This window comes from Ochlerotatus camptorhynchus, unplaced genomic scaffold, assembly GCF_037179485.1.
Source record: "Ochlerotatus camptorhynchus isolate MF236.1 unplaced genomic scaffold, CSIRO-AGI_Acam_v1.1 ptg000002l, whole genome shotgun sequence".
Lineage (NCBI taxonomy): Eukaryota > Metazoa > Arthropoda > Insecta > Diptera > Culicidae > Ochlerotatus > Ochlerotatus camptorhynchus.
In genome coordinates, this window is record NW_027040494.1 from 4,687,424 (window position 1) to 4,713,154 (window position 25,731).

Genomic DNA, 25,731 nt, shown 5'->3' on the forward strand with positions numbered 1-25,731 from the left:
ACAAAGGTGCATCCACCGTTGCCAGATATACCGATTTATCGGTATTTATACCGATTTCCGAACTAGATACCAATATACAGATAAGGTTCCTCAGAATACCGATTTTTGAGGTGTTATACCGATTTATACCGATTTTTAAATAATCAAAATAATTATTGCCTGTCTGCACTCAGGATTTCGGAGAAAATTATTGTGTGAGACTTGTATCTTTTTGAATATCTCAAATTTTTTGAGTCTTTAAAAAAATCATCTTCAAAAATGTCTTATGGATACTCTTTCGATTAATGTTTCGATTTTCTCACCGTTTTTGGCTACCCATGAATCGATAAACAGTCGATGGCTCTTTCTGGTAATTTCGGGGGAATCAGGAAATACTTTTTAAACATTATTTAACTTCCTGGATTTTCTCCCAACTTTCCCCTGAAATTTTCTGTTAACGATTCCTCTCAGAAACTTATTTTGACTTCCCTTAGAAGCTTCTTCAGCCTTCACTCGAATGATTCTTCCCGGAACTTCAGGGATGCTGCTTCTAGATTTTGATTGCGGATCCACACTAGCTGCAGGAACTTTTAAAAAGTTCTGAAACTGAAAACACCGGAGCCGAACCAGTCTCAGACTGAAAGCATCCATAATAAAGAAAACTAACTAACTTCAGAAAAGGCCAGACTTTTAAGTAAGTTTTGATAAAATAAAGAATGTTTCAATAACTTCTGTTAAAATTCTAAAACTCGGTCCAGCGAGCTACAGTGATCTTAAGGAAACATCATTCATATTTTGTATACTTCACAAGCCCAAAGAACGTCTGGAAATTAATTCAATGGTTTTCGGGACAGTTCCATTAGTTTCAGGAGAATTGAGAGAACTTTGGGAAGCTCCGAAAACATCAGGACAATCAGATCAGATCAATAATTTCAAGGAAATCGCTGAAATTTTAAAGAAGTTCCCAGAAACTAAGGCGATTTCCGAAAATTCAGCAATGTTCCGAGGGGCTCATGCAAATTTAAGAAACGTGAGGGAAGTTACACGAACATCAGCACATTGTGAGAACATTTTATGGGAAGTTCCGTGCTTATTAATGGCAGTGTCGATAACATTTAAAAATTAGAAAAATCGGGAAGATCAGAGAACTTTAATGCTGACAATAAATTCAAGAAAATTTTGAGAGCGCTTAAAAAATTTCGCAATCTTCAAGAAAGTCTAGAGACCTTTAAAGTTAATTAGTGATATTCCGGTAGTCTCATCATAATCAGGGAAGTTCCAAGTATTTCAAAGATGATCAGAGTACTCCAAAACAGCTCGAGAACATATGGAGTAATCCTAAGTACATTTCAGGAATGTTCCAAAAACTTCAGGGCATTGCGGGGTCTTCAGGGATGTTTTATGACCATTTGGAATATTTTCTGGATAATCACATCCCACAAGAGCTCTTTTTTTCCGGAATTATGTCCTTGTTTCTTTCGACTGTTCCATTAGCGACTTCCGACTTCCTCCAGAATTTTTTTCCAATCTACATGCCAGCGTCTCTAGGAAGTTTCTTCTGTCTTCTCCAGGAAATTCATTTAAACATCTCCCAGAAATTTCTTTCGTCTAGTTCTGGAATTTTGTCCAGTTGGTTTTTTTTACTTCTATTGGAAGGTTTTTCCGAGCTTCTTCTGGCTTCCCTTGGAAAAGGCTACTTCTGGAATTTATTTAAAATTTCCGAAATCTCAATGTGAAATTTGATTTTTTTTTTTCTGAAAATTTCTTTAAATTTTCGCCAGAAGTTTTTCAATTTATGCCTCGGAAGATCCGCGGATGTTTTTCCGACTTCTCTCAGAACTTTCCTCAAATTTCCTCCAGGAGAGCTTATTTTTTCTTTCTATGGATGTTTTTTTCAGCTTCCTCCAGAAGCTTATTCAAACATTCACCGGAGTTTTCTTCCAGAATTTTCCGATCATAGTCCAAAAGTAAAAAATGTCGCTTTCAAAAACGGCAAAAATATAAAATTATTTAAAATAGTAAATACCGATAAATACCGATTTTTTAAAACCTTCGATACCGATAAGCTTTAAAACATTCTGGCAACGCTGGGTGCATCCTATATCTACACCCTAAAATATTTCGGTGTACGGCAGTGTAGCACCTGTGTAGCTACACCGCAAAAACGAAAACGACATTAGAAAAAATTACCGACTTCGGTAATTCATTTACCGAATTCTCAACAACTGAACGGTCGGTAATATGTTCGGTAATCGAGAACATTACCGACAAATCTGTAAACTGAATCAGCAAAATTAGCTGTCAAATTTACCGAACGATCGGTGACGTTTACCGAAAAAACAAACTTGATTTGTAATTGATTTTACCGGAGAACTGTAATTTTGGAGTCGATATAGAAAATGAAAATAACCGAAAGATCTTTAATTTTTAAAAAAGTCTACCGACTCAAATTTAATTCGCTTTAATATTGTTTCAAGGTGTTTTCTGGATTTTATCAATTATTTAAATTAAATACAAATACTCAGATGATTATTTTTTTAAAGTTCATTCAATGATGTCTCTGATTCACGGGTAGAACTTGCTTCATCGGCATTTCATGACCGATGAAAAGAGTTTCCCCGAGTGGATCGTTTTCCTTCGTGGTACTTCCGGCTGGACCAAAGCTTACAAGTGGATGCTTCTCAATGATATCGCGTTTTAAAGAATAGAAGTTTCTATATCTTGCATCACATTTCTGATATGTACAATCAAAAATTGTGTTTGCCGGTCTAAAATCTTTCTTTTTTATGTGGTCATTGATGTGACGGTGCAGTCCGGTAACATAACCTGGAACTTGCAACCGACAGAAAAAAACAAGCAACAGCATCGGCCATCTGTAACAATGGGTATTTATTTAGATAACGAAAGATCATTACTTATACGGAAAATATCTACGATTCGCTCATCATGGTGTTGCAGCTGGTCCATAACAGCCTCCATCATTGAACTTTTTATTTTTCACAAGTTTCCACTTACAAACTTTTTTTAAGAAGGTCGAAATGGCGAATTTGACGTTTCTCGCTGTAAAAACTACCGAACTCGGTAATGGAACGGTTAGTTTACCGGAACTTCAGTAAAATATTTCACCGAAGTCAGTGATGAAGCTGATTTACAGATCTGTCGGTAATTTTATTTACCGTCAGACGTCCAACTTCCACCAGAAACTTGTGTAAGATATGTGGGAACGTCGCCGTTGTTGTCAAAGAGGGTTTTTAAGTAGGGAGGTCGGCGTTGGTGGCGCTTGAATCGAATAAGAATCTTTACACAAGATTTTACAGAAATTTAGTTCGAGCCTCAACGTCTGTTCTCTGTGATTGAAATGAAATCACCGAAATTCGGTAATTTTATTTACAGTTTTCAGCAATAGAGCGAGAAAATACCGAAACATCTGTAATTTTTAGGAATACCCGATCTAAAACGATATTTTTTTTACCGAACTCAGAATCTATGTTTAAGTGTATCTGATCATAGTTGGACGTCTGTTCTCTGTGGCTGTAGAATAAATCAAGAGCAAATTTTCATTACGTCGAATGTAACAAAGGTAAACAAAGTCGAGCTATCAGTGTCAATCGATGCTCCTGCTATTGCACTATATACTGTCCGAATATAGGATCACATCCCATTTTTAAATTTATTTACCAGTCGAATTGCTTTTTGACGTAAACACCTTCCGATCAAAATAGTTTTCGATGTTACTTAAGTCACCCGATTTCTATGGAGATGCCGTTTGCCTTAAGTAACAGCACTGAGAAACCGGTGAAAAATGTACTTTCGTCGTTTCGCTTTCTCATTATTAAAGTGAATAAATCGAACTGTTTGTTGCTAAGATGATTTCGGTGGTCCTACAATGATGAATGGGCTGCACGTAAGGAGACGTAATTGATAATTCTCCCGAATATCCTGGTAAATACACTTTAACTTAAGTAACAATAGGGGCCACCAAACGACGTATAATAACTTTTGATTCAAAAACCAGTATTTCTTAGCATGAAAGCTAGCGATTTGCCTTTGTATGATTAAAACCTGGCTAAATATGTTAAACATTGCTATCACTATGAGATTATATGTGTTTAATTGGAAATAGGAATAACTTTTCGGTCATCAGAACAAAACTTTATTTTTCTCGGATCAGTGCGAATGTTACTTACGACATAATAAAAAAATTGCTCTTGAAATAAAGTGCCCGGATTATAATTGGTCCAGACTTTATCGGGGTGGTCTGAGCGGTAAACAACCGATAAGAATATTCTGTTTTCTTGAGGCTTTATAAAGGGTCAACAATGAACAGTTCTTTACACTTCGAAAAAAAACATGTAAATTTAGGTGCTCTGTGACTGACATATACGAGCGTCAATGTTGACATAAAATTGAGTCATACCAGACGCAAAATTCAACTCAATCAAACGTACTTTTCGTACAGTACAGCCACAGCTGCCATTGCCGATTACATTGTCGGAAATGTAACGTAATTCATGCGAAATTAAGGCCATACAAACGTATTACAAAAGTACTATTGCAAACAATGCTCATCATAGACACTGATTGTTTTACAGTACACTTGAAAGAGGTATAGAAGGCCAATAAGGTTATCTGGCAGATGAACCAATCAGTCTGAACCCATAAGACCTAAGTGTTTGCTTGATTTTTAAGTACGGATCTACGCTAGAAATGCATAGTTCTATCAGACTGCGAGACATTGTTCACACGAGTCAAGCCCGAACAGAGGGCTGTTAAATATAGTGATAACGTCATGCTCAGCACATGTTCCTGGTGATATCTTCAGCCAGACATTGGTCACCTCTTTTTGATAAATACCGCTCTATATGTTCGTCTACCAATCAAACTAATGGCACATTTGGCTCTCACGCACGGTCTTATTTTCAGGTGGTTTTCTTTCGGACATTCCTTTGTGATCGTTCCATTCTACGTTTGGAGGTCGGAATCGTTGGTTGTGTGTGGAGCCGAAGCCACAGTATCTGCTGGAGATGTTGTTGAAAGACTGCTTCCGCCGTTCATCGGAGGAGATCCTACGGAAAAAGCAGCTCGATAAAAGGCTTACAGAGATCAATCGGAAATTTATCGATTCGATGAAGATCCTGCTGCTGGGTGCTGGCGAATCTGGAAAGACGACCATCATCAAGCAGATGAAAATCTTGCACGTTCAGAATGGATTTAGCTTTGAGTGAGTTTTGCGATGGTTGTAGCATTACGAGCAAAGAGGTCTTAAGAAATTTGCTTTGTGGTTTGAATTTCAGTGAACGGTTGGATAAGTTACACGATATTATAGAAAATATTCACGAATCAATCTTCGAATTGGTTCAACAAGTGGTTTTAATGAACCTGCAGTTTGACTCGATAGAAAATGGTCGATGTGCGGAGGAAATTTTGAGAATGGGAAAACACGCCCCGTGTTTTCTGAGCATGGAATACGTTCAGCGAGTTCGAGCCCTCTGGGCCGACAGTGGGGTGAAGAGGTGCTTCAAGCGATCAAATGAATTTCAACTGATAGATAGTACAAAATAGTGAGTGATAGTTTGGTGTGAAACAAATAAAATAGGTGCGTAATTAATAGTTTGTTTTTTTAACGCTCATAGTTTCCTGGATAGAATCGAGAAAATCTCAATGCCAGGCTACATCCCCTCGAACTCGGACATTCTCAACTGCCGGAAGAAAACGACCGGTATACAGGAGGTTAGTTTTCAGATCAAAATGCCCAAATCGCTTGGCGGTGGATTTCAGGAGTTTCGCATATTCGACGTCGGTGGACAGCGAAGCCATCGGGTCAAGTGGATGCAGGTGTTCGAAGGTATCGAAGCGGTGCTGTTTATGATCGCATGCGGAAGTTTCGACCAAACACTAAGGGAAGACCCCAAGCAGAACCGATTGTCGGAAGCGTTTGAACTGTTCCGTGGAGTTTGGCACAATCGCTTCCTTGCGGACACGGGATTGATTGTGTTTCTAAACAAGCAGGATATACTGGAACAGAAGATTCTGGCGGGGAAATCGATAAAGCATTATTTTCCTGAGTACGAGGTGTACGTGGCGACGGCCGATAGTGATAATATGTGTGATGAGTTCACGCGAACGAGATATTTCATCAAATCGAAATTAGTGGTGAGTAGAATCGTAGGTTTCTTGTTTAAATATGTTTAGATTTAGGCATATCCAAATTCATTGATGCACTTAAAATAATTGTCACGTCAAAGTTACGTGAAAAATCACGTAGATCTAAAAAAAATGTTGTTTGTTGTGAGGCTACCTGACACAAGTAGAATTTAGTTGTCAGCATCTGATTTTTATCTGAAACATATTTCACATCCACCTTGTTAACCGATAACACTTACGTGAAAATCACGTACGTTGGGAACATCATCCTGCCGATACTGACAGTTCTATTTTCACGTACTTTCTACGTGTTTCACACGTATGAAAAAATAACCAACATGGCCACCGTACAAAACGCACTGCAAGAGCTGTTAAGTGATTTAGAGATCGCCGATCATTTGTTGTAGATTTTGGACGGTACATTACTTCTTCCGTGTCAAAAATAGGTTTAATAAAGATAATTCTAAACCGCTGTGAAATAGTTGAAATGAATACTTACATTGTCATTATAATAATAAACATTGGACAAATTAGCGGCTTTTGACGTAGAACTACGTCTTTGTCGACTATACTGGAGTGCAAATCGAAAAATATGTGTGGTGAAATAGTGTTACGTTTTGAACGCTTGTAACTTTGTCATTTATAGATAAAATTAAAATCCAAATACGCCAATCGATAGGATATTACTTAACGAATGTGTTGAAATAAATACTTTTCCAATTTTTAATCAAAAAACTTTTGAAAATTGCGCTAATGATAATTTTATCACTGTTTTCATGAACTAAACTTTTTTCCCAAACCCAGTCATCATAAACGAATACCACTTGGTTGCACATCATTCTGCTTGAACATGAGAAGATATAGAACAGCGCTGCTATCCTGACTCTGCTCATTACCGCTTCGGACGGCGTAGCACTAGGTCCTGCAGCAAGCAGGACCAAGTCAGCGGCTAAAGGTAGATCACGGCGTGACCATGACCACCACAATGAGGAATGAGACTTGGAAAAGTATGTGTGTAAAACCCCCACCCCTCCTTAACAACAACCTCTCTCCCCTTAACAACAACCCCCTCCCCCCCCTTAACAACAACCCAAAAAATACATGGACTTTGACGATCACTTCTTTCCGGGAAATAAATTTTAAGCAAACCATAATATAATTGTAAAACTAAAAACAATTTTTTACAGGCAGAGCAAGGCAATTTAAAAAAAAATGCTTAAGAGGAGACATACATTTAATGAATTACACACAACTGACTGTAAAACATATCTGGTACCTCTATATATGCAATTAGATTAACATCCAAAGTCCATCCTTTTTTCCATATTCTGCATAAAAGAAACGTTCTACTTCATCTTTGGTTCTACCCCGCCCCATTCTTAATAATAAGTATAATTGTCAAAAATGCATGACAAACATCAATTTTATTTGGTTCTACGTCATACTGCGGTCGTGTCTAGGACACAACCCTTTAATTTTTTTAATCCTGATAACGTTTCAATAATTGTGTAATATTCATATAGCAATTAATGCTTGCATTAATTGCTATGTAAATATCAATACAATTATTACAACATTTACTTTACATAACATCACTGCAATTCTTATAAAGAAGACAAAATTCATCAAAAATGTTATTACTTTTGATTACATTTTAACATAAATTGTATCATAAATTCATTGAAAATTTACTGAAAGATTTCGTAGATAATACTTAAAAATAACGCAATATTTACGTGAAACTCCAGTGGAAAAGGTGGGAATGGATACGTTCTTCGCTACATGAAAATCACGTAAGTTTTACGTGAAAAGTGCGATGGAAAAAATCCACATATGTTTTCACGTAGCTTTGACGTGAAAATTATTTTGAGTGTGTGATACCGATAGACTGTGTGCACTGAAACAAATCGACATGTACCGTTTATTGGATCCATCTTATAACAGAGCTATGTCAGCAGATTTATTCATTCTTTGTGATGATTGATAGATTCCATTGGACTATCACTTAAAAATTATGACTGCGATATGGAATGATTTCTATCGTAATTTCACATACTTAGTACTTGATAATACTTTGCTTCGAGCGTGGTTAGCGATAGATAAGATGTATATGAATATTTTCTGATATATTTCATGGTGAAAAACTAGTTATATGTGACATCTAGAAACTAATGGAAAATCATATAAGTTTGCAATACGAAAAAATTCAGTAAAATATACCTGTTTTCATGATGAATATTGCTCGCTGAAAGGTATATCTTATAAGATAATTATGTTTATTTTATTGGAGTTGCTTTTAACGATTTTTGACGTTTGTTGATATGTTGCGTGTAAACAGACATGTAGAAACTATAGGACAGTCATTTAACTTTGCAGTATAGGTAAACATGTATATCTCATTGTAATAGCTTTCTTTGATTTTTGACGCTTAAAGATTGTAAACATATCTATCCCAATCATTATATAGTCATATAGATTTGTCTTTTAAGAAATCCAACAGCAAACATTTGATTTGGCATGGTTTTCTGGGATGAATATCGCTCCCAATAAGATACATCTTACATGACTGTTCTTCATAAATTATTGAAACAATTTTCAACCATGTTATCGTACACTCATTAAAATGCTTAGTCGGACAAAATATAGCAAACAACAATGATACTGTATTGAATAATCCTTGTTTGTTATTGTTCCATAAGATAAGGGGTTTTCGGAAAAGAATGTATTGATATTGAAAAAAAAATGATTCTACTGCAATATTTACTTTGCTAAGATTCTAATTGTAAGCCTTCTACACACACATAGAAATTATCGCTGAACTGTTCGGTAAAAGCTAGTTTGAAACTAAATCTCTACTAAAATGACAAGATTTGATCATTTAAACAAGGTAGAACATGAGGTGGAAGCAGTACTATGACGAGCATCTCAACGGTGAAGCAGCAGAAAACGAAGGTGGCACGGCAACAGACCTTGGAGCACGCGCAGAAGACGACAGGCTACCCGAGCAAAGTCGGTTAACAAAATGAACGCAAATCGATATTAAAGTTTGCAGTTTCTATCATAATGAAAACTCATTTTGATTTCAATTGTCGCGACAGAAGTCTGATATCATATTGGGCTTTCATTATGCAGTCAAGACTTTTTTAATCTGCCGTTAATTTCGTGTTTAAAGTTTGATTTAAGTTCATCGGTCGTTGAACTAACGATTATTGTTTATTTGTTTTGTTTAACACATTTTAGGTCATTCGTGACTAGCCCGAGTGAGATTTGAGCTTAATTCTTTCAGCGTGAGAAGCATGGATGCTAACCATTTACGCCAGACCCGTATTCAGTTGAACATTATGAATGCAAAATCAGTAATCACATTGATTTCATTGAAAGCTGAATTAGTTTTCCGTTTGATTCAATAGTGTAAAATGTTGCTCTCATTTTTGCTGTGTTAACCGTTAAGTCAACCAAAATGAGATCAACTGGAGTATTCAAAATAAGTTACATCATAACAGCAAATTCTGATTTCAATTTGATCTCTAGCTTTGCTCGGGTACCGGTCCCTGATCTTCAAGAAGTTGTGGAGGAGATCGGTTGGCTGAAGAACAACAAAGCAACTTGTGTAGATCAACTACCAAGTGAGCTATTAAAATATGGTGGTGAAGCACTGGCTAAAGGGTGATACGGTCAAAATTTGGTCAAGGGAAAACGCGTGTAAATCGGTGAAATCGTTTATTTAAAAAATCAAATTAAATTTCTTTTTCAAGTTCAATTAGTATAAAATTCAGGAAAAATATTCAGTTAGGCTTCCGCTTTTCCAAATCCGAATTGCCGGGCCTTACGCTTGACCCCTGCCATCAGATTTTGTACAGCCACCTTGTCCACCTTCTTCGCCGCAGAATGTCAGTTTGCCTTGAACTGCTGCTCGCCCTTAGCAGTTTTTTGGTCTTCTTTAGGTTCCGCTTGACAATAGCCCAGTATTTCTCAATTGGGCTGAGCTCTGGCGTGTTGGGAGGGTTCTTGTCCTTGGGAACCACCTGCACGTTGTTGGCGGCGTACCACTCCATGGCCTTTTTACCGTAATGGCAAGATGCCAAATCATGCCAAAACAGTACGAAACAACCGTGTTTCTTCAGGAAAGGCAGCAGACGTTTATTCAAACACTCTTTCACGTAAATTTCTTGGTTGACAGTCCCGGAAGCTATGAAAATGCTGCTTTTCAAGCCACAGGTACAGATGGCTTGCCAAACCAGATATTTCTTTGCGAACTTTGACAGTTTCATGTGCTTGAAAACATCTCCTTTCCCCTTCCTTTTGCCGTATAAAACTCCTGTCCCGGAAGCTGCTTGTAGTCGGCTTTGACGTAGGTTTCGTCGTCCATTACCACGCAGTCAAACTTCGTCAGCATCGTCGTGTACAGCCTCCGGAATCGCGCTTTGGCCGTCGTATTTTGTTTATCATCGCGATTTGGAGTCACTACCTTCTTGTAAGTCGATAGTCCGGCTCGTTTTTTGGCTCGATGCACGGTTGTAGACGATACACCCAGCTTATTTGCGGCATCTCGGTGAGAGAGGTTAGGGCAAAGATGAATACTAAGATGAAACTGTCGGAAGAAAAACTTTCTATTTTAGTGTCGTCTTTCATCCAATGAGAACCCCCCGTATTCAAGGTAATTTTGTGGTTTTGCTGCCCCCTCTGAAGAGATGAAATTTTGCGCTCATTTTTATCAAAACAATCACACCAAAATCAGAGATGTCCCATTTTTTAATTACTCGATTAACAACTAATCGATTATTTTTTGTTCGCTGTGCTGCCATTTTTCCACCAATGAGAGTGCAGCACATGTTTGAAACGATCGGTGATGATCCTGTGGAGATGTTAATGCTTATATCGGCATGATCTAACTGATTGTAAATAGTTTACTTTTCGGTTCGTTAATCGATTAACCGATTATTCGAATGAAAACCGGACATCACTAGATGAATGTGAAACGTCATTTCAAATATAAGGCCGTTCATAAATAATGATACAATTTGAAAGGGACCGAGGCTAATCACAAATTACGTCTCCATGGTAACTGAAATAAACACGAGTGTTCACCGGTTGGTTAGGGTTTCGCTTGAAACTAACCGGCAACTCTCTTTGTCGTCTCAGCGGCTTCCGGTTTTCGATTTCCCCCCGATCCAGACTTCCTGGCTGTCGACAAACGTTCTCCAAACACTTTAATTACATTTGTAACGGTTGATTTGGCAACTTTTAGCGATTTTGCCAACTTTGCGTGCGAGTAGCTCGGATTTTCGCGATGCGCGAGCAAAATTTTGATACGCTGCTCTTCTTGCTTGGACGGCATTTTGACAACTGAAGAGTGAATTCCAAAATCAAAATAGGAGCAACATTCTACACACACACACCTTCAAAATGAGGGGTGTTCAGGTTTTTTAAATGCAAAATTTAAAGAAATACGTCAAGTTGATATTGACCAAATTTTGACCGTATCACCCTTTAGAGCGCTGCACTGGGTAATTGCAGACCCCCTTCACTCTTTGGAATTTATAGAGACAGATAACAGCGCCAATAGGTCTTTGACGATACAACGTTGAACTGCAGCGTTGGAAGAAAACACGCACACCATCATCTATACACTGAACCAATATGACATATTCCTGTTATGTGGAAATCTTATAAATTTGCGCTATAAGATAATCCATTGAAAATTATATGATTGAAAATGTGCCAGGTAAATTCTATATGAATATCTGATACATTTACAATGCTGATAATTTGGTAACTTTTATATGATCGTCGTATGATAAATGAAAATCGATCAAATTATAATAATTAACTGAAATGGATTTGAAACCCATAAGCATAAGCTACACTTTTCACCACAATATAATATATGTGTCATAAATCAATCGAAGTAAAGTTTGTGTGAAAATCACATGAAATTTACTTCTTCTTTTGACACATATATTTAATCGATTTCTAAAAATAAATCGAAAAATAAACATCAGGCAGTGGGAGCTTTCACAGTTGTGCCTTTTTTTATTGTAGCTGATTTGGGATTCGATCAAGGACTGTTGAGGTGTGATGCTTTCGGTGTCTGCGCTGGATTTCACTGGGCCACGACTGACTTCAAGATTGAGCTCGTTCAAATAGCATGAAGTAAGAACAGCTCTCCCGACATGGAATGCAGTGCAACGTTATGCTCGTTTTGCTAGAGTGAAGACAAATAGCACTGACAAATTTATGTTCCGTTTCGGCGGTGTGGTTTGTTCAAATCTTTCTTAATGCACCTGTGTGCAATAAATCAACGACTAAATTATATAAGTTGATGTAACTGGTTCATGAAGTTCGAGTACTAGGGCTGGAATCTGAATTAGCCGTGTAGAAGGCTTACAATTAGAATCATAGCAAAGTAAATATTGCAGTAGAATATTTTTTTTTTCAATCTCAATACATTCTTTTCCGGAAACAAACAAAGATTATTCAATACAGTATCATTGTTGTTAGTAGTATTTAGTTCAACTAATCATTTTAATGAGTGTACGATAACATCGTTGAAAATTGTTTCAATAATTTATAAAGAACAATCATGTAAGATGTATTTTATTGGGAGCGATATTCAGCCCAGAAAAACATGCAAAAACAAACGTTTGCTGTTGGATTTCTTAAAAGGCATATCTATATGACTATTAAATGATTGGGATGGATCTGTTTACAATCTTTAAACCTCAAAAATCAAAGGAAGCTATTCCAATGAGATATACATGTTTTCCTATACTGCAAAGTTAAATGACAGTCCAATAGTTTCTTCATGTCTGTTTACACGCGACATATCAACAAACGTCAAAAATCATTAAAAGCAACTCCAATAAAATATACATCATTATCTTATAAGATATACATTTTAGTGAGCAATATTCATCATGAAAACAGGTATATTTTACTGGATTTTCTCATAGTGCAAACTTATATGATTTTCCATTAGTTTCTAGATGTCTGTTCCCACCCATGACATATCAACAGTTTTTCACCATGAAATATATCAGACAATATTCATATACTTATTACCTATCGCTAACCACGTTCGAAGCAAAGTATTAACAAGTACTAAGTATGTGAAATTACGATAGAAATCATTCCATATCGCAGTCATAGTTTTTAAGTGATAATCCAATGGAATCTATCAATCATCACATAGAATGAATAAATCTGCTGACATTGCTATGTTATAAGATGGATCCAATAAACGGTACATGTCGATTTGTTTCAGTGTACATGTACGAACCCACACCTCTGAGCGGAGGGTACAGCATGGTACAGCCACGTACAGCTCAAATCAAAACACGAAGCGGTGTCATCACTCATCGTCATCACTCAGCTTCGGCAGCTTTAGTTTACGATTTAATTCGCCGTCATTGAAAAATACCTTCTTTATAAAATAGAAAAGTAATCATTATTCCATCGTAATTTTTGAATAGCCAATAGCGTGCAGCGTTGGCCAAGGAAGACGGCATATTTTATTACGTTTGTTTAGCAATGATTTCGATACGTTGCGTTTTTTCCATGTATACTTCTATGCAACTTCTATTATGTTGAGCAACAGCTTCATAAATCATCAATTCTCGATTACTTTTTCGAAGGGACGTATCTGCATTTATTATTGTTTTCTCAAGCTTTTCTGATGCGTATAACGTGGTAATGTTTGAAAATGGATGCAATCATAACGAAGTGAGAATCTTGCTATCCCAATATAATGATGATGACATCGATCATCCTCTTCCCTCGGCTGATCATCAACGTCCACACTGGCATATGTCATAATGACATCTGTCATTTATTGAGCCCTGGTGGTAAAGTTGGCGGGGGACTCCCAACAGTTTCAATGTGCACTCACGAGATGGCACTGCGATCACATAAGGGTGGTGTATCCATTGCCTTGTTCGAGGAATTGATTTGTGGGATATCTTGTTAATGAAATATCTTTGGTAATTGCCAAGATTTGGGAGGAGGAGATATTACCGGAGGAGTGGATGGAAGGTGTCGTATGACCAATCTACAAAAAGGGTGACAACTTGGATTGCTGCGCTGCAACTACCACGCAATCACACTGCTGAGCGCCGCCTACAAAGTACTCTCCCAAATTCTATGCCACCGCCTATCGCCATTTGCAAGAGAGTTCGTGGGACAATACTAGACGGGATTCATGGGTGCCCGCGCTACCACGGACCAAATTTTTGCGATTCGGCAGGTTCTGCAGAAATGCCGCGAATACAACGTGCCCACACATCATTTGTCCATCGATTTCAAATCCTCATACGACACAATCGATCGAGATCAGCTATGGCAGATTATGCACGAGCAAGGAATCAAAAATATCTCCAAATGACAAAATGACAAGCGATCAACGAACCGAATAATAACGCTATGTCAGTAGTGGAAAGAAATAATGATATAATCTTCTTCCTTCTTTTTCATGACAAGCAGCCCGTGCGACACAACTCACTCGGGGAGGTAGAAGGAAACGAGCAAATTGTTGGCAAGCTGCTTCACGAAGTAAAGCCGACGATGATACACGTGTTTTAATGGGATTTTTTTTTGTTATGTCTTTTCTCGATTCATATCAAGCTATGTCCTCATCCGTGTTTATTGCAACAAAGTAGGCAAGCAATATATCATTATCCTTCTACCACTCGGATCGAGCTATGTTACAGAGCGAGTTTGTCATGGTAGTCGTAGCAACCGTTTTGTCTGTATCGTTGGTTGCTTTATGTCTTTGGATTCGCTGTGCACGAGTACGGATTTCCGGATAAACTGACGCGATTGGTCAAGGCGACGATGGATCCAGTGATGTGCGTTGTTCGAGTATCGGGGACACTCTCGAGTCCCTTTGAATCTCGAAGGGGGTTACGGCAAGGTGATGGACTTTAGTGTCTGCTGTTCAACATCGCGTTAGGAGGTGTGATCAGAAGAGCTGAGATAGACACGAGTGGCACGATATTCAGATATTCCATCCAGCTCCTTGGCTTCGCCGATGACATTGACATTATGGCACGGAACTTTGAGATGATGGTGGAAACGTACATCAGACTGAAGGCTGAAGCTAGACGGATTGGACTTGCCATCAACGCAACAAAAACAAAATACATGAAAGGAAGAGGTTCTAGGGAAGAAAATGTTAGCCTCCCACCCCGAGTTCAGATTGACGGTGACGAAATCGAGGTGGTCGATGATTTCTTGTATTTGGGCTCACTGGTGACCGCCCAAAATGATACCAGCAGAGAAATTCAAAGACGCATTATGGCAGGGAATCGTGCCTACTTTGGACTCCGGAGGACGCTCCGGTCGAATAAAATTCGCCGCCGCACGAAGTTGACTGTCTACAAGACGCTGATTAGACCGGTGGTCCTCTACGGCCACGAGACCTGGACTATGCTCGTGGAGGATCAATGCGCCCTTGGTGTTTTCGAACGGAAGGTGTTGCGTACCATCTACGGTGGAGTGCAGATGGATGACGGAACGTGGAGGAGGCGAATGAACCACGAATTGCACCAGCTGCTGGGAGAACCATCCATCGTCCACATTGCAAAAATTGGGCGACTACGGTGGACTGGGCACGTCGTAAGAATGCCGCACGATGACCCAGTGAAAATGGTGGCCATGGATCGAGTAGAGTGGAGACGACTTCTTCGGACAGCAGAGGACCTGAAGGCCTTGGCCTGATTGGTAAGGTAAAGGCCGGCGCACAATAGATACGTTTTCAGGTTTTTTGGCAGTTAGCCCATGCATTATCTGTCAAAAAACCCGAAAACGTATCTATTGTGCGCCTGCCTTAAGTGAACATGTTTTGAAACTATTTTCAAATTCAATTGCCTTTAAAATCGAGGGGGGCGACACATCTAAATCTCAATTCTAGATGCTCAAAAAATCTCACACTAGCGAATAAATCTTCGAAAAATCTTCTTTCATTTCGCGCATCTACTTGCATCGTGCATCATCTTTTTGCAGGAAATCTTCAAAATCGTGATAAATCTTTTTTCCATCTACTTAACGTCCGCGCAGCTATAGCCACAGCGAAACACAATATTTCCTGCATCCTAGATAGTGTCGTCCCCCTCGTTTAAAATAAAGATCAAAGTTTTACCGAATGTTCAGTTGTTATGATTTCGGTAAAATTTACCGAACACGGAAACAATATCTTAGTGTGCACGGCTAATTCAGATTCCAGCACTAGTACTCGAACTTCATGAACCAGTTCCATGAACTCATATAATATAGTCGTTGTTTTATTGCACACATGAGCATTAAGAAAGATTTGAATACACGACACCACCGAAACGGAGCATAAATTTGTCAGTGCTATTTTTCTTCACTCTAGCAAACCGAGCATAACCGTTGCACTACATTCCATGTCGGGAGAGCTGTTCTTACTTCATGCTAATTGAACGAGCTCAATCTTGAAGTCAGCCGTGGCCCAGTGAAATCGAGCGCAGACACCGAAAGCATCACACCTCAACAGTTCTTGATCGAATCACAGAGAACAGACGTTGAGGCTCGAACAAAATTTCCATAAAAACTTGTGTAAAGATTCCTATTTGACTTAGAGACACTAATGGCGACTTCCCCACTTAAAAACCTCTTTGACAACATGATGGCGTTGGTGTTGCAAAAATTTTACTAGACACTAAGTGCTGGTAGCGCCAAGTGGCAATTTTCAACAGATAATTTATCGATACTAGCGCCAAATTGGTCAAAAGTGATAAATTTATAGAGAAAATCAGGAGATGCTAGCGCTACGTAACGGCGACGTTTCCACTTAACTTTACACAAGTTTCTGACCGAGCTTGGACGTCTGTTCTCTGTGATCGAATCCCAAATCAGCTATAATAAAAAATGATACAACTGTCTGATGTTTTTATTTTTCGATTTATTTTTGGAAATCGATTAAGTATATGTGTCAAAAGAAGCAGTAAATTTCATGTGATTTTCACATAAACTTTACTTCGATTGATTTATGACACATATATTATATTGTGGTGAAAAGTAAAGCTTATGCTTATGGGTTTCAAATCCATTTCAGATAATTATTATAATTTGACTGATTTTCATTTATCATATGACGATCATATAAAAGTTACCAAATTATCAGCATTGTAAATGTATCAGATATTCATAGAGAATTTACCTGACACATTTTCAATCATATCATTTTCATTTGATTATCATATAGCGCAAATTTATTAGACTTCCACCAAATATATTATATTAACAATATGATCCACTCTTTCGCTTAGCTGGCGAACCGAATTTTTAGCGATGAAAGCACCTCTGTGGCCAAAAAAGGCTACCAATGTATTTGTTTATCGTCACGAGGGGTAAACCAAATGAAAATTTGTTCAATATTTCAAATGAATGTATTTCAGCATTTTATTTTATTTGATGACAGTGACATGACAGTGACATGTCATGACTCTTACTTTTGTAATAAATGCTATATTCGCACCCCTCGATTGTAATTGATTTATTGTTGCTGACCTTTTTAAACGCTAGATGGTGCGTGAAGCAATATTTTGCGGGTCGCCATTGCAACATTTGGAAAAGGCATGAATGGATCATATTGTCAATATGATATATTTGCTTCCACATAACAGGAATATGTCATATTGGTTCAGTGTTGCGCCGAGTGGTAATTTTCAACCGAATATTTATCGATACCAGCGCCAAATCGGTCGATAGTGCAAAATTTATAGGGAAAATCAGGAGATGCTAGCGCTAGGTAACCTTGAAGTTCCCACTTATATTTTCACAAGTTTTTGGTGGAAGTTGGACGTCTGTTCTTTGTGACTATACTAATTAGAAGAAAAAAAAATAAATTAAAGAAATTAATGTCTAATTTGCGTTCATTATGTGAGCCTGGGATTTTAAGATCGTGCTCCGCGGAGACCTCTAAAAATGTTTTGACCAGAATTCGTAGTAAATTGTGTGAGTTCAGAGTAGAATTTGCAGATAGTTATGTAGGAATATTCATGATGATTGTGACGAGAATTCCAGGTCCATTGCTAATGAATATTCAAGTCAAGTTAAGGTGTTTTCTGCTAGAGTCCTTATTATGATCATGCTTCGCAATTTCAAGAGCATATATATCTCAGAATTTATGGGGTTTATAAATCTGTAAATTTCAGACATTTCTTGCTTCTCCGCAGCAAACAACAAGTACCTAGTAGTTACAGGTACGTGCATTAAAAAAAATCCTTAATATTTTGACTTCAGAAATTGCAAAGTTTAATGCGAAAAAGGACGCTATAAGCAAAGAGAACAGACGTTGAGGCACAGAAAACAGACGTTGAGCCTCGAACTAAATTTCCATAAAAACTTGTGTAAAGATTCCTATTCGACTTATGCGCCACCAACGCCGACTTCCCCACTTAAAAACCCTCTTTGACAACACGGTGGCACTGGCGTTGCACAACTTACACTGGACACTAAGTGCCGGTAGCGCCGAGTGGTAATTTTCAACCGAAACTTTATCGATACTAGCACCAAATTGGTCGAAAGTGGAAAATTTATAGAGTAAATCAGGAGATGCTAGCGCTACGTAACGGTGACGTACCCACTTATCTTACACAAGTTTCTGGTGGAAGTTGGACGTCTGTTCTCTGTGGTTGAGGCTCGAATAAAATTTCACTAAAAACATATCCGGAGTGATTTGAGGTTTGGGCGTATTTGTAAACAAGCAGGTCAATCGCCGATTTCTCGTGAATAAAAGCTCAATCTTATTGATGAATCTACGTTAAGGTCGACCAGCAGATGGAAATGATGATAAAATGAAAATGACGTTTTGCTACCTGTCAAATCGTATGGAATATTTTTTAGTACATCATCACTTTTGTGGTTTTGGATTTAGAACCTAGGTGTCGCATGCACTGGTGCAGTTTCGCGTAGATTCATCAATAATCAAACCATACCAAATGATAGAGGAATCATACCTCTACCTCATAGTGTTATTAGTTTTCAAAATTGAGCTTTTATTCGCGAGAAATCAGCGATTGACGTGTTTGTTTACAAATACAATTACGCCCAAATCACAGAGAACAGACATGGAGGCTCGAACAAAATTTCTCTTTAAACTTGTGTAAAGATTCCTATTCGACTCAAGCGCCACTAACGGCGACTTCCCCACTTAAAAACCCTCTTTGACAACATGATGGCGCTGGCGTTGCACAAATTACACTAGACACTAAGTGCTAGTAGCGCCAAGTGGCAATTTTCAACAGAAAATTTATCGATACTAGCGCCAAATTGGTCGAAAGTGGAAAATTTATAGAGAAAATCAGGAGATGCTAACACCACGTAACGGCGACGTTCCCACTTATTTTACACAAGTTTCTGACCGAGCTTGAACGTCTGTTCTCTGTGCAAGTTTCTAGCCGAACTTGGACGTCTGTTCTCTGTACTATAAGGAATCACCTCAAGTGTGCTTATTATTAGGAAAAGGCTCTTGCGACTCACATTACAACTAATTTCATTGTACTGTTTTTATGCAGCTTTATAAAATCGTACTGAACAGCTTTATTATCATGTTAAATATTCTCATCTCACATTAAATCTTTCGTTTCATTCTGCTTACAGGACATCGCAAACGAACCCCCTCGAAGGACGTCACTCCTGGCACGAGGGAAACGATCATGTTACTATCACTTCACGGTTGCAACGGACACAAATAATGTGCGGATGGTGTTCAACGACGTACACAATATCATACTGGCACGAAATCTTCAAAGTGTTGGCATTGTGTAGTTTTTACTTAAATAATAAGATTTCGTAAATAAAATAATTTCCGTTTTATTTTTTTTTTATTTCAACACTTTATTTTATTTCAAATTCAGATGTCACTCGCATGCATGTTTTTACGAGAGAAAAATGCCACAATGTGCGCTCCCATTCTCTCGTGCTATAAAATTGCCGGCTTTTCATTGGAAGAGCTCGCGAGAGAATGGGAGCATAAGAGAGAATGCAGCCCATCGCATAGAGAGGGAACACCTTGGAAGACGTATAGATCTGTCACTTTGCGAAAGTTTGGAGTTTTGTGCGAAAGTGTGCAAACACGCCCGGGGCCACATTCCCTGCAAACTCGCGATTTCGGCATTTATATTTTCTGCGGCTGTACACTGTTTGACAGAGAGGTAGTTTTCCGGTTTGCGTAAAGTGGAAATTTAGTGGCATTTTCTGTTGAAGTTAGTGAAACCCGATCCCGGCAAATGGTGAGAAGTTTGACGCCGCAAAGGAACCACTTTCCCTTGGTTGAGCAAATTTTATTGAACGGTTCTCACGCCGCCTGGTGCCTGCTGGATGGTCGAAGATGTGTGAGTGGTTAGTGCATTTCCTCGGTGCTAGTGTATTGGTGAATTACGATATGATATCATTCGCACACTGGGAGGTGAACGAACTATGAGGATCAAAATTCAGTGCATCTGATGTTCTCGAAACCGGTATTAAATACCATCACGATTAAATATTATCAAAACAAAATACGAATTCTTGCATGCCGGCAAGAAAAATTACCCGAAAAATTAAGTACCGCAAGTCGTACTTTTGCTGGCTATCCATGCAGATGACGTCAGAAGCGTAAAAACTGCTCTTGAAGTTTTCGAAAAAAGCATCAAAGTAAATTGAACCTTGTACCAACCCAGGGGGACTCTGGCCTATTCTGCGTGGCGAGTGAGGTGAGGTGACACGCTGTCACTTGTGAAGTGACAATTCTAGAGCAACATGTGAAAAGGGCCTATGTTTCAAATGTAAACAATGGCTTTAAACATCGATTTGTCGCAGGGGGCTGGCAACCCTGTATCAATCCTATACGTTTGACAGTAGGCAACATCACGGGCCTTATTTAAATACGGCCCGCCTGACGTATACATGGTGGAAAGGAACGGGAAATCGTGTTATAAGCAGGAAGACAAGAGCAGATGATAGCATCAAAAACATGGCCGCCAGCCAGGCCCCTGATTTGTCGTGGTTTGCGTGAACGTGTTGTGATTCATGAGCAATCGACGTTTAAAGCCATTGTTTTCATTCGGCACATAGAACATTGCCCTAGAATTGTCACCTCGGGTGAGATGACTGTCCGTGCAAATCAAATGAAAAGTCACCTTACCCGAGGTGACAATTTTCACTTCGTGGCGAGCTTCACGGTCATCTCACCTCACACGACGCGCAGAATAGGCCCATCTATGTGCATCTATCCCTGTCAACCACATAGATGCACCGTAATTCACATGATTTTGACATTTTTTTTGGGGAAACTGACAGCGGTAAAACTGACCGAGGTATGACAACTAGAAATATTTAGAGGGAGAGATAGGCGGAGAAAACAAAATACAATTCGGCAGAAGGGATTTGTACCTAAATTATCTTGCAACCCTAGAAGATGGCATTTCACATGACTTTTACTTTTGATTCGATTTACGTGTAAAACATTAATTGAGTGCATCATAATATTTTGCACATCTCTTGGTGCCATTAATTAACCGACTAAAATAAATTAATCAATAGCGTTAGAATATTGTTTTGATTCCAAAAACTAGTTGAATTTGAGAAGCACACGAAACATAAAGGTGATTGCATTTCTATTGGATTGCAATACTCTCAAATTTCATGTAGTAAGAATAATAAATCCTCGGAAAAATTCTAATGCGAATGTTCAATTGGCTCATTTGGCTCAAAACATTCTCTCCGCCCATCTCGCGTAACATTTGAAATGGGTCCAAAATGTAAACAAACCAGAAAATGAATTTTAATTTTTTCCGCCGCTATTCAATTCATATATGGGTCATTCCAGCTCAAGTGGGTACATAATTTTAAAAAGTTGTGGTCGATGTCACCGATTTGAGCCAAACTTAGCCAAAACGCTTATTTTGACTTTCTGCACACACGCTTTTTTTTTACTCTAAAGTGTCTAGATCCTTCTGGGCTACAACCCTGGATTTTCGAGATGTTTAAAAACTTCAACTTTCAGAAGAGATTACTCCACAGCCAAATAGACTATTCGTGATAATAGAACGTCAATTTGAAGGTTTTTTTTTAATGTAGATTCTTATAGATTTACTCACATTTTATTTTTGTTATAGTAACTACAGTAAACAGGCTGATTACCAGCAGATATCCAGATTGTCAAAAATGATCTATTTTCACCATGAGCGGGATTTTTATTTCTTAATATTTTCACCACACTTTGGAAAACTCTTCTACTAAATGTGTTTCCTAACGGCGCCGGTGGTGTAGTGGTAAGCGTGATTACCTCTCATCCCAGCAGGCCTGGGGCAAATGATTTGGACAAATAGTTTTTGAAATATGACCAGATGAGTGATATGAGTTTTTGAGATATGACCAGATGAATTGAGTGGTAGTTCTGGTGGAAAATCAATGCTATTTAATATTTTTTTTTATTTTTTCTTGAATTCCTTCACGCCTATGGAACAATAATATTTTTATGTTAGTTTTCACATGTTCTGGGCAGGATTCTCATTATATGAAATCATAACTAGCTCATTTATTTACTCCTGTCGATAATTTAATTGTGGACCTAAAAGTGAAACACACGTTCCTATGGGGTACAGCCAAAACGTCGTGCTTTAGAAGTACGATGAAATCAGATTGATTAGCAGGTAAAATAAAAAAGGCGTTTGTTCAGAATGCCAAAATAAGCGTTTTGGCTAAGTTTGGCTCAAATTGGTGACATAGACTTGAGCTGGAATGACCCATAGTTGAAATATTCAAAAAATCCTATGTTAGACTTTAGATAATTATTAATGTTTACATCGCGAACAGAAGAATCAGCTAAATTGATCGAATAGTCTCCGAGATCCCTGTCTCGCAAGATTTTTTTTTTTTTTTTCCTTTATTATAGAGATTTTTAGCCATAGGCTAGTTCATCTCTTAAAGTCTCGCAAGATAAAAAAGGTAGTTTCAAGAAAAACAGCACAAGGCTAACAGCGACTAACATTCATTCTGCTATTCCATACACAGCATAAAAAACATTCTAAAAGGAGGCCGAAATGCAAAAAAAAAATCGATTTTTTTAAACCCACCAACAAGTGTCCCTCCTTAAGTTCTTTTCGAATTATTATAGCTTTTAAAATTGAGCTCTCCTCAAAATTATATGATTGATTGATTAACTATAAAGAGATGTCAACCGTCATTAAGGATAGTGTCAGAATTGTATCCATATCATTCTGAAGTTAGTTGAAATTCCTTCAGCGTCGCTTGGAATTCTACTTATAATCCAGATAAAAGTATCTTCTAAACTACCTTCGAATCCACCTTTAGCTCTCCTGGTAATTTTCTTGGAATGCTTCTCAAAATTACCTGGAACTTTTAGTCCAAGTCCTTTAAAATTGTACTCAGAATTCCAAAAGAGAGTGAATTGTAGAAGACTACAATTCTCCTCAAAACTCATTTGACATTCTCATTAACATTATTCTGACAATGGTTCAATGTGTCAAAATCTTAAAATTTTATCTTAAAGACTGTATTTGGAAAAAAAATGCAACAGATAAAAATGATCACCAAAAATTCATTTTGGGTCGAATATTATTGAAACTCTTAAGGAATAAATAAACACATATTAGCTATGTTTTTGCAAACTTGGTTTATTCAACCTCCTTTCCTAGGCTAAATGCCCGCACCTTGGACTTAACGCTACCTATCAAATCCTGTACAACACTTGCACTATCTTCCTTACACACTTTCATCCACTCTTTCTTCAAATCCTTGTCGTTTTTGAAGACCTTCCCTGTTTTCCGGAGCTTGCCCTTCATAATCACCCAGTATTTTTCTATTGGGCGAAGTTCTGGCGAGTTTGGCGGATTTTCCACCTTCGGCACAAAAACAACATCGTTGGCTTCGTACCACTACATCGCCGGTTTCGCGTAATGGCACGATTCCAGGTCCGGCCAAAACAGAGTGTCACCTTCGTGGAACCGGAGGAAGGACAGCAGGCACTTCTGGAGGCATTCTTCTTTATATATTTGGCCACGGATTGTGCCGGTCGTTATGTACGGCTTGCTGAATTTGCCGCACCCACAGATCGCCTGCCACACTAAGTACTTCTTGGAAAATTTGTCGATCTTCTTCGTCAGGCACTTCTCCGGAATATTCAGGCGGGACTTGTCGACGAAAAACTTCAGGCCGGGGATCTGCTTGGCGTCCGCTTTAATGTACGTTTCGTCGTCCATTACGATTCATTTCGGCTGCACCAAACCACTCGCGGTACAGCTTCCTGGCGCGGGATTTGGCCACCGTATTCTGTTTATCGGTTCGGTTAGGCGCCTTCCTTACCTTGAAGACATGAAGTCCGGCCCGCTCATTGTCGGCTGGACGAACCAGGCTTAAGAATTGAACTTCTTGGCCACGTCCCGTATCGAAAGTTTCGGATTGCGCTTGAAGTAATCCCTCACCTTCCTTGCGTTCACGGTGTCGGTCGTCTTCGCTTTTATTCCGCTGTCAGCTCGCCGCTGGGCCGTCTGGGTCTCTTCGACCGATTTTACCACACGGGACACGGTCGAATGGTCGATTCCAAACTGTTTCGCGTACCTGGCCTGGATTTTCCACGACCGCTCCTATAATTTTTTGTCGAAGCACTTCTTGCTTTGAGCCATCACACTTGACAGATTGTGACGAGATTTTGCACATGTTAACATTCCATTCTAAACTAGTTTTACTCAAAATTTCATCTATTTTTATTCATGCAATAAAAGGGTATGCACAAAAGAAAGTGTTGCATTTTTTCGAGTACAATCTTTAGTTAAAGTTCTACGTTTTGTTTAATCTAAGATCTTAAAAAATACGCCATATTTAAAATTTTAGTTTTTTTTTAAATGAAATCTTGAAAAGTTCACATGAATGTAAAGTAGTGGCCTGCCTCAAATTTTCTCAAGTTAAACAAAATCTTATATCACTTTATAACAGCATTTTTCAACCGGTGGGAATTCTTCCTCAGTGGATATATTCGTTGAAAAATTACAGGAAAACTGTAAAAAATCACCTGAACGTTCGGTAAACAGTAAAATAATCTTAGTATGTAGGGTTACTAGAAGTTAAAATTAAAAGTAACCTCCGTTAATATGAATATGCACGCAGTGTCGTTCAGATTAACGGGGGTTCACGGTATTGCTATTTAATTTCTTAAATCCAGTAGCCCCTCTGGTTGAATATGCGGTGATTTATTACAGGCTATATATATCTTTCATTTACAAATTCTTTATTTCCCACGTTATCACATCAAACATCCAGAATCCCACTGTATGGATCTTACATAACTCTCTGCAAGCACATCCCATCCCGCATCCGCCGAACAAAACAAAAAATTACCCGGGAGATTTTCCGGAATCGGAAAAGCTTGCGCCACGTTTTTCTCCAGAATACATCCATTCATTATGCTACAGCAACATGTACATATACGTAGCGAAACAAGACCGGTGTTGTAGCTATGTGCCAACGTACCTATGTCTATGTGGGATTCGTCGAGGTAGATCAGCTGCCAGTCGCGCCCGTTCATAAGCTATCCAGAAAACGAGCGGACCCTTGAAGTGTCGCTTGGGGGGAAGCAGACTAGTGATA

General features: G+C 38.5%; 2 protein-coding genes across 2 annotated transcripts in view; both read left to right on the top strand.

Moving 5' to 3' along the window:
- The first annotated feature begins 4,899 nt into the window (after positions 1 to 4,899).
- Galphaf (G protein alpha subunit f) lies at positions 4,900 to 19,919 on the top strand. Its single transcript, XM_065227018.1, has 4 exons — positions 4,900 to 5,200; positions 5,274 to 5,540; positions 5,613 to 6,132; positions 19,744 to 19,919. The coding sequence occupies exons 1-4, from the start codon at positions 5,004 to 5,006 to the stop codon at positions 19,909 to 19,911; spliced, it is 1,152 nt and encodes a 383-aa protein (XP_065083090.1). The 5' UTR covers positions 4,900 to 5,003; the 3' UTR covers positions 19,912 to 19,919.
- Positions 19,920 to 20,186: 267 nt separating this feature from the next.
- The window catches only part of Baldspot (elongation of very long chain fatty acids protein baldspot), a 153,479-nt gene continuing 147,934 nt past the window's right edge, over positions 20,187 to 25,731 (top strand). The window contains exon 1 of the mRNA XM_065227764.1: positions 20,187 to 20,297. The gene's annotated coding sequence lies outside the window, so the exon portion shown is untranslated. The remainder of the gene's footprint in view (positions 20,298 to 25,731) is intronic.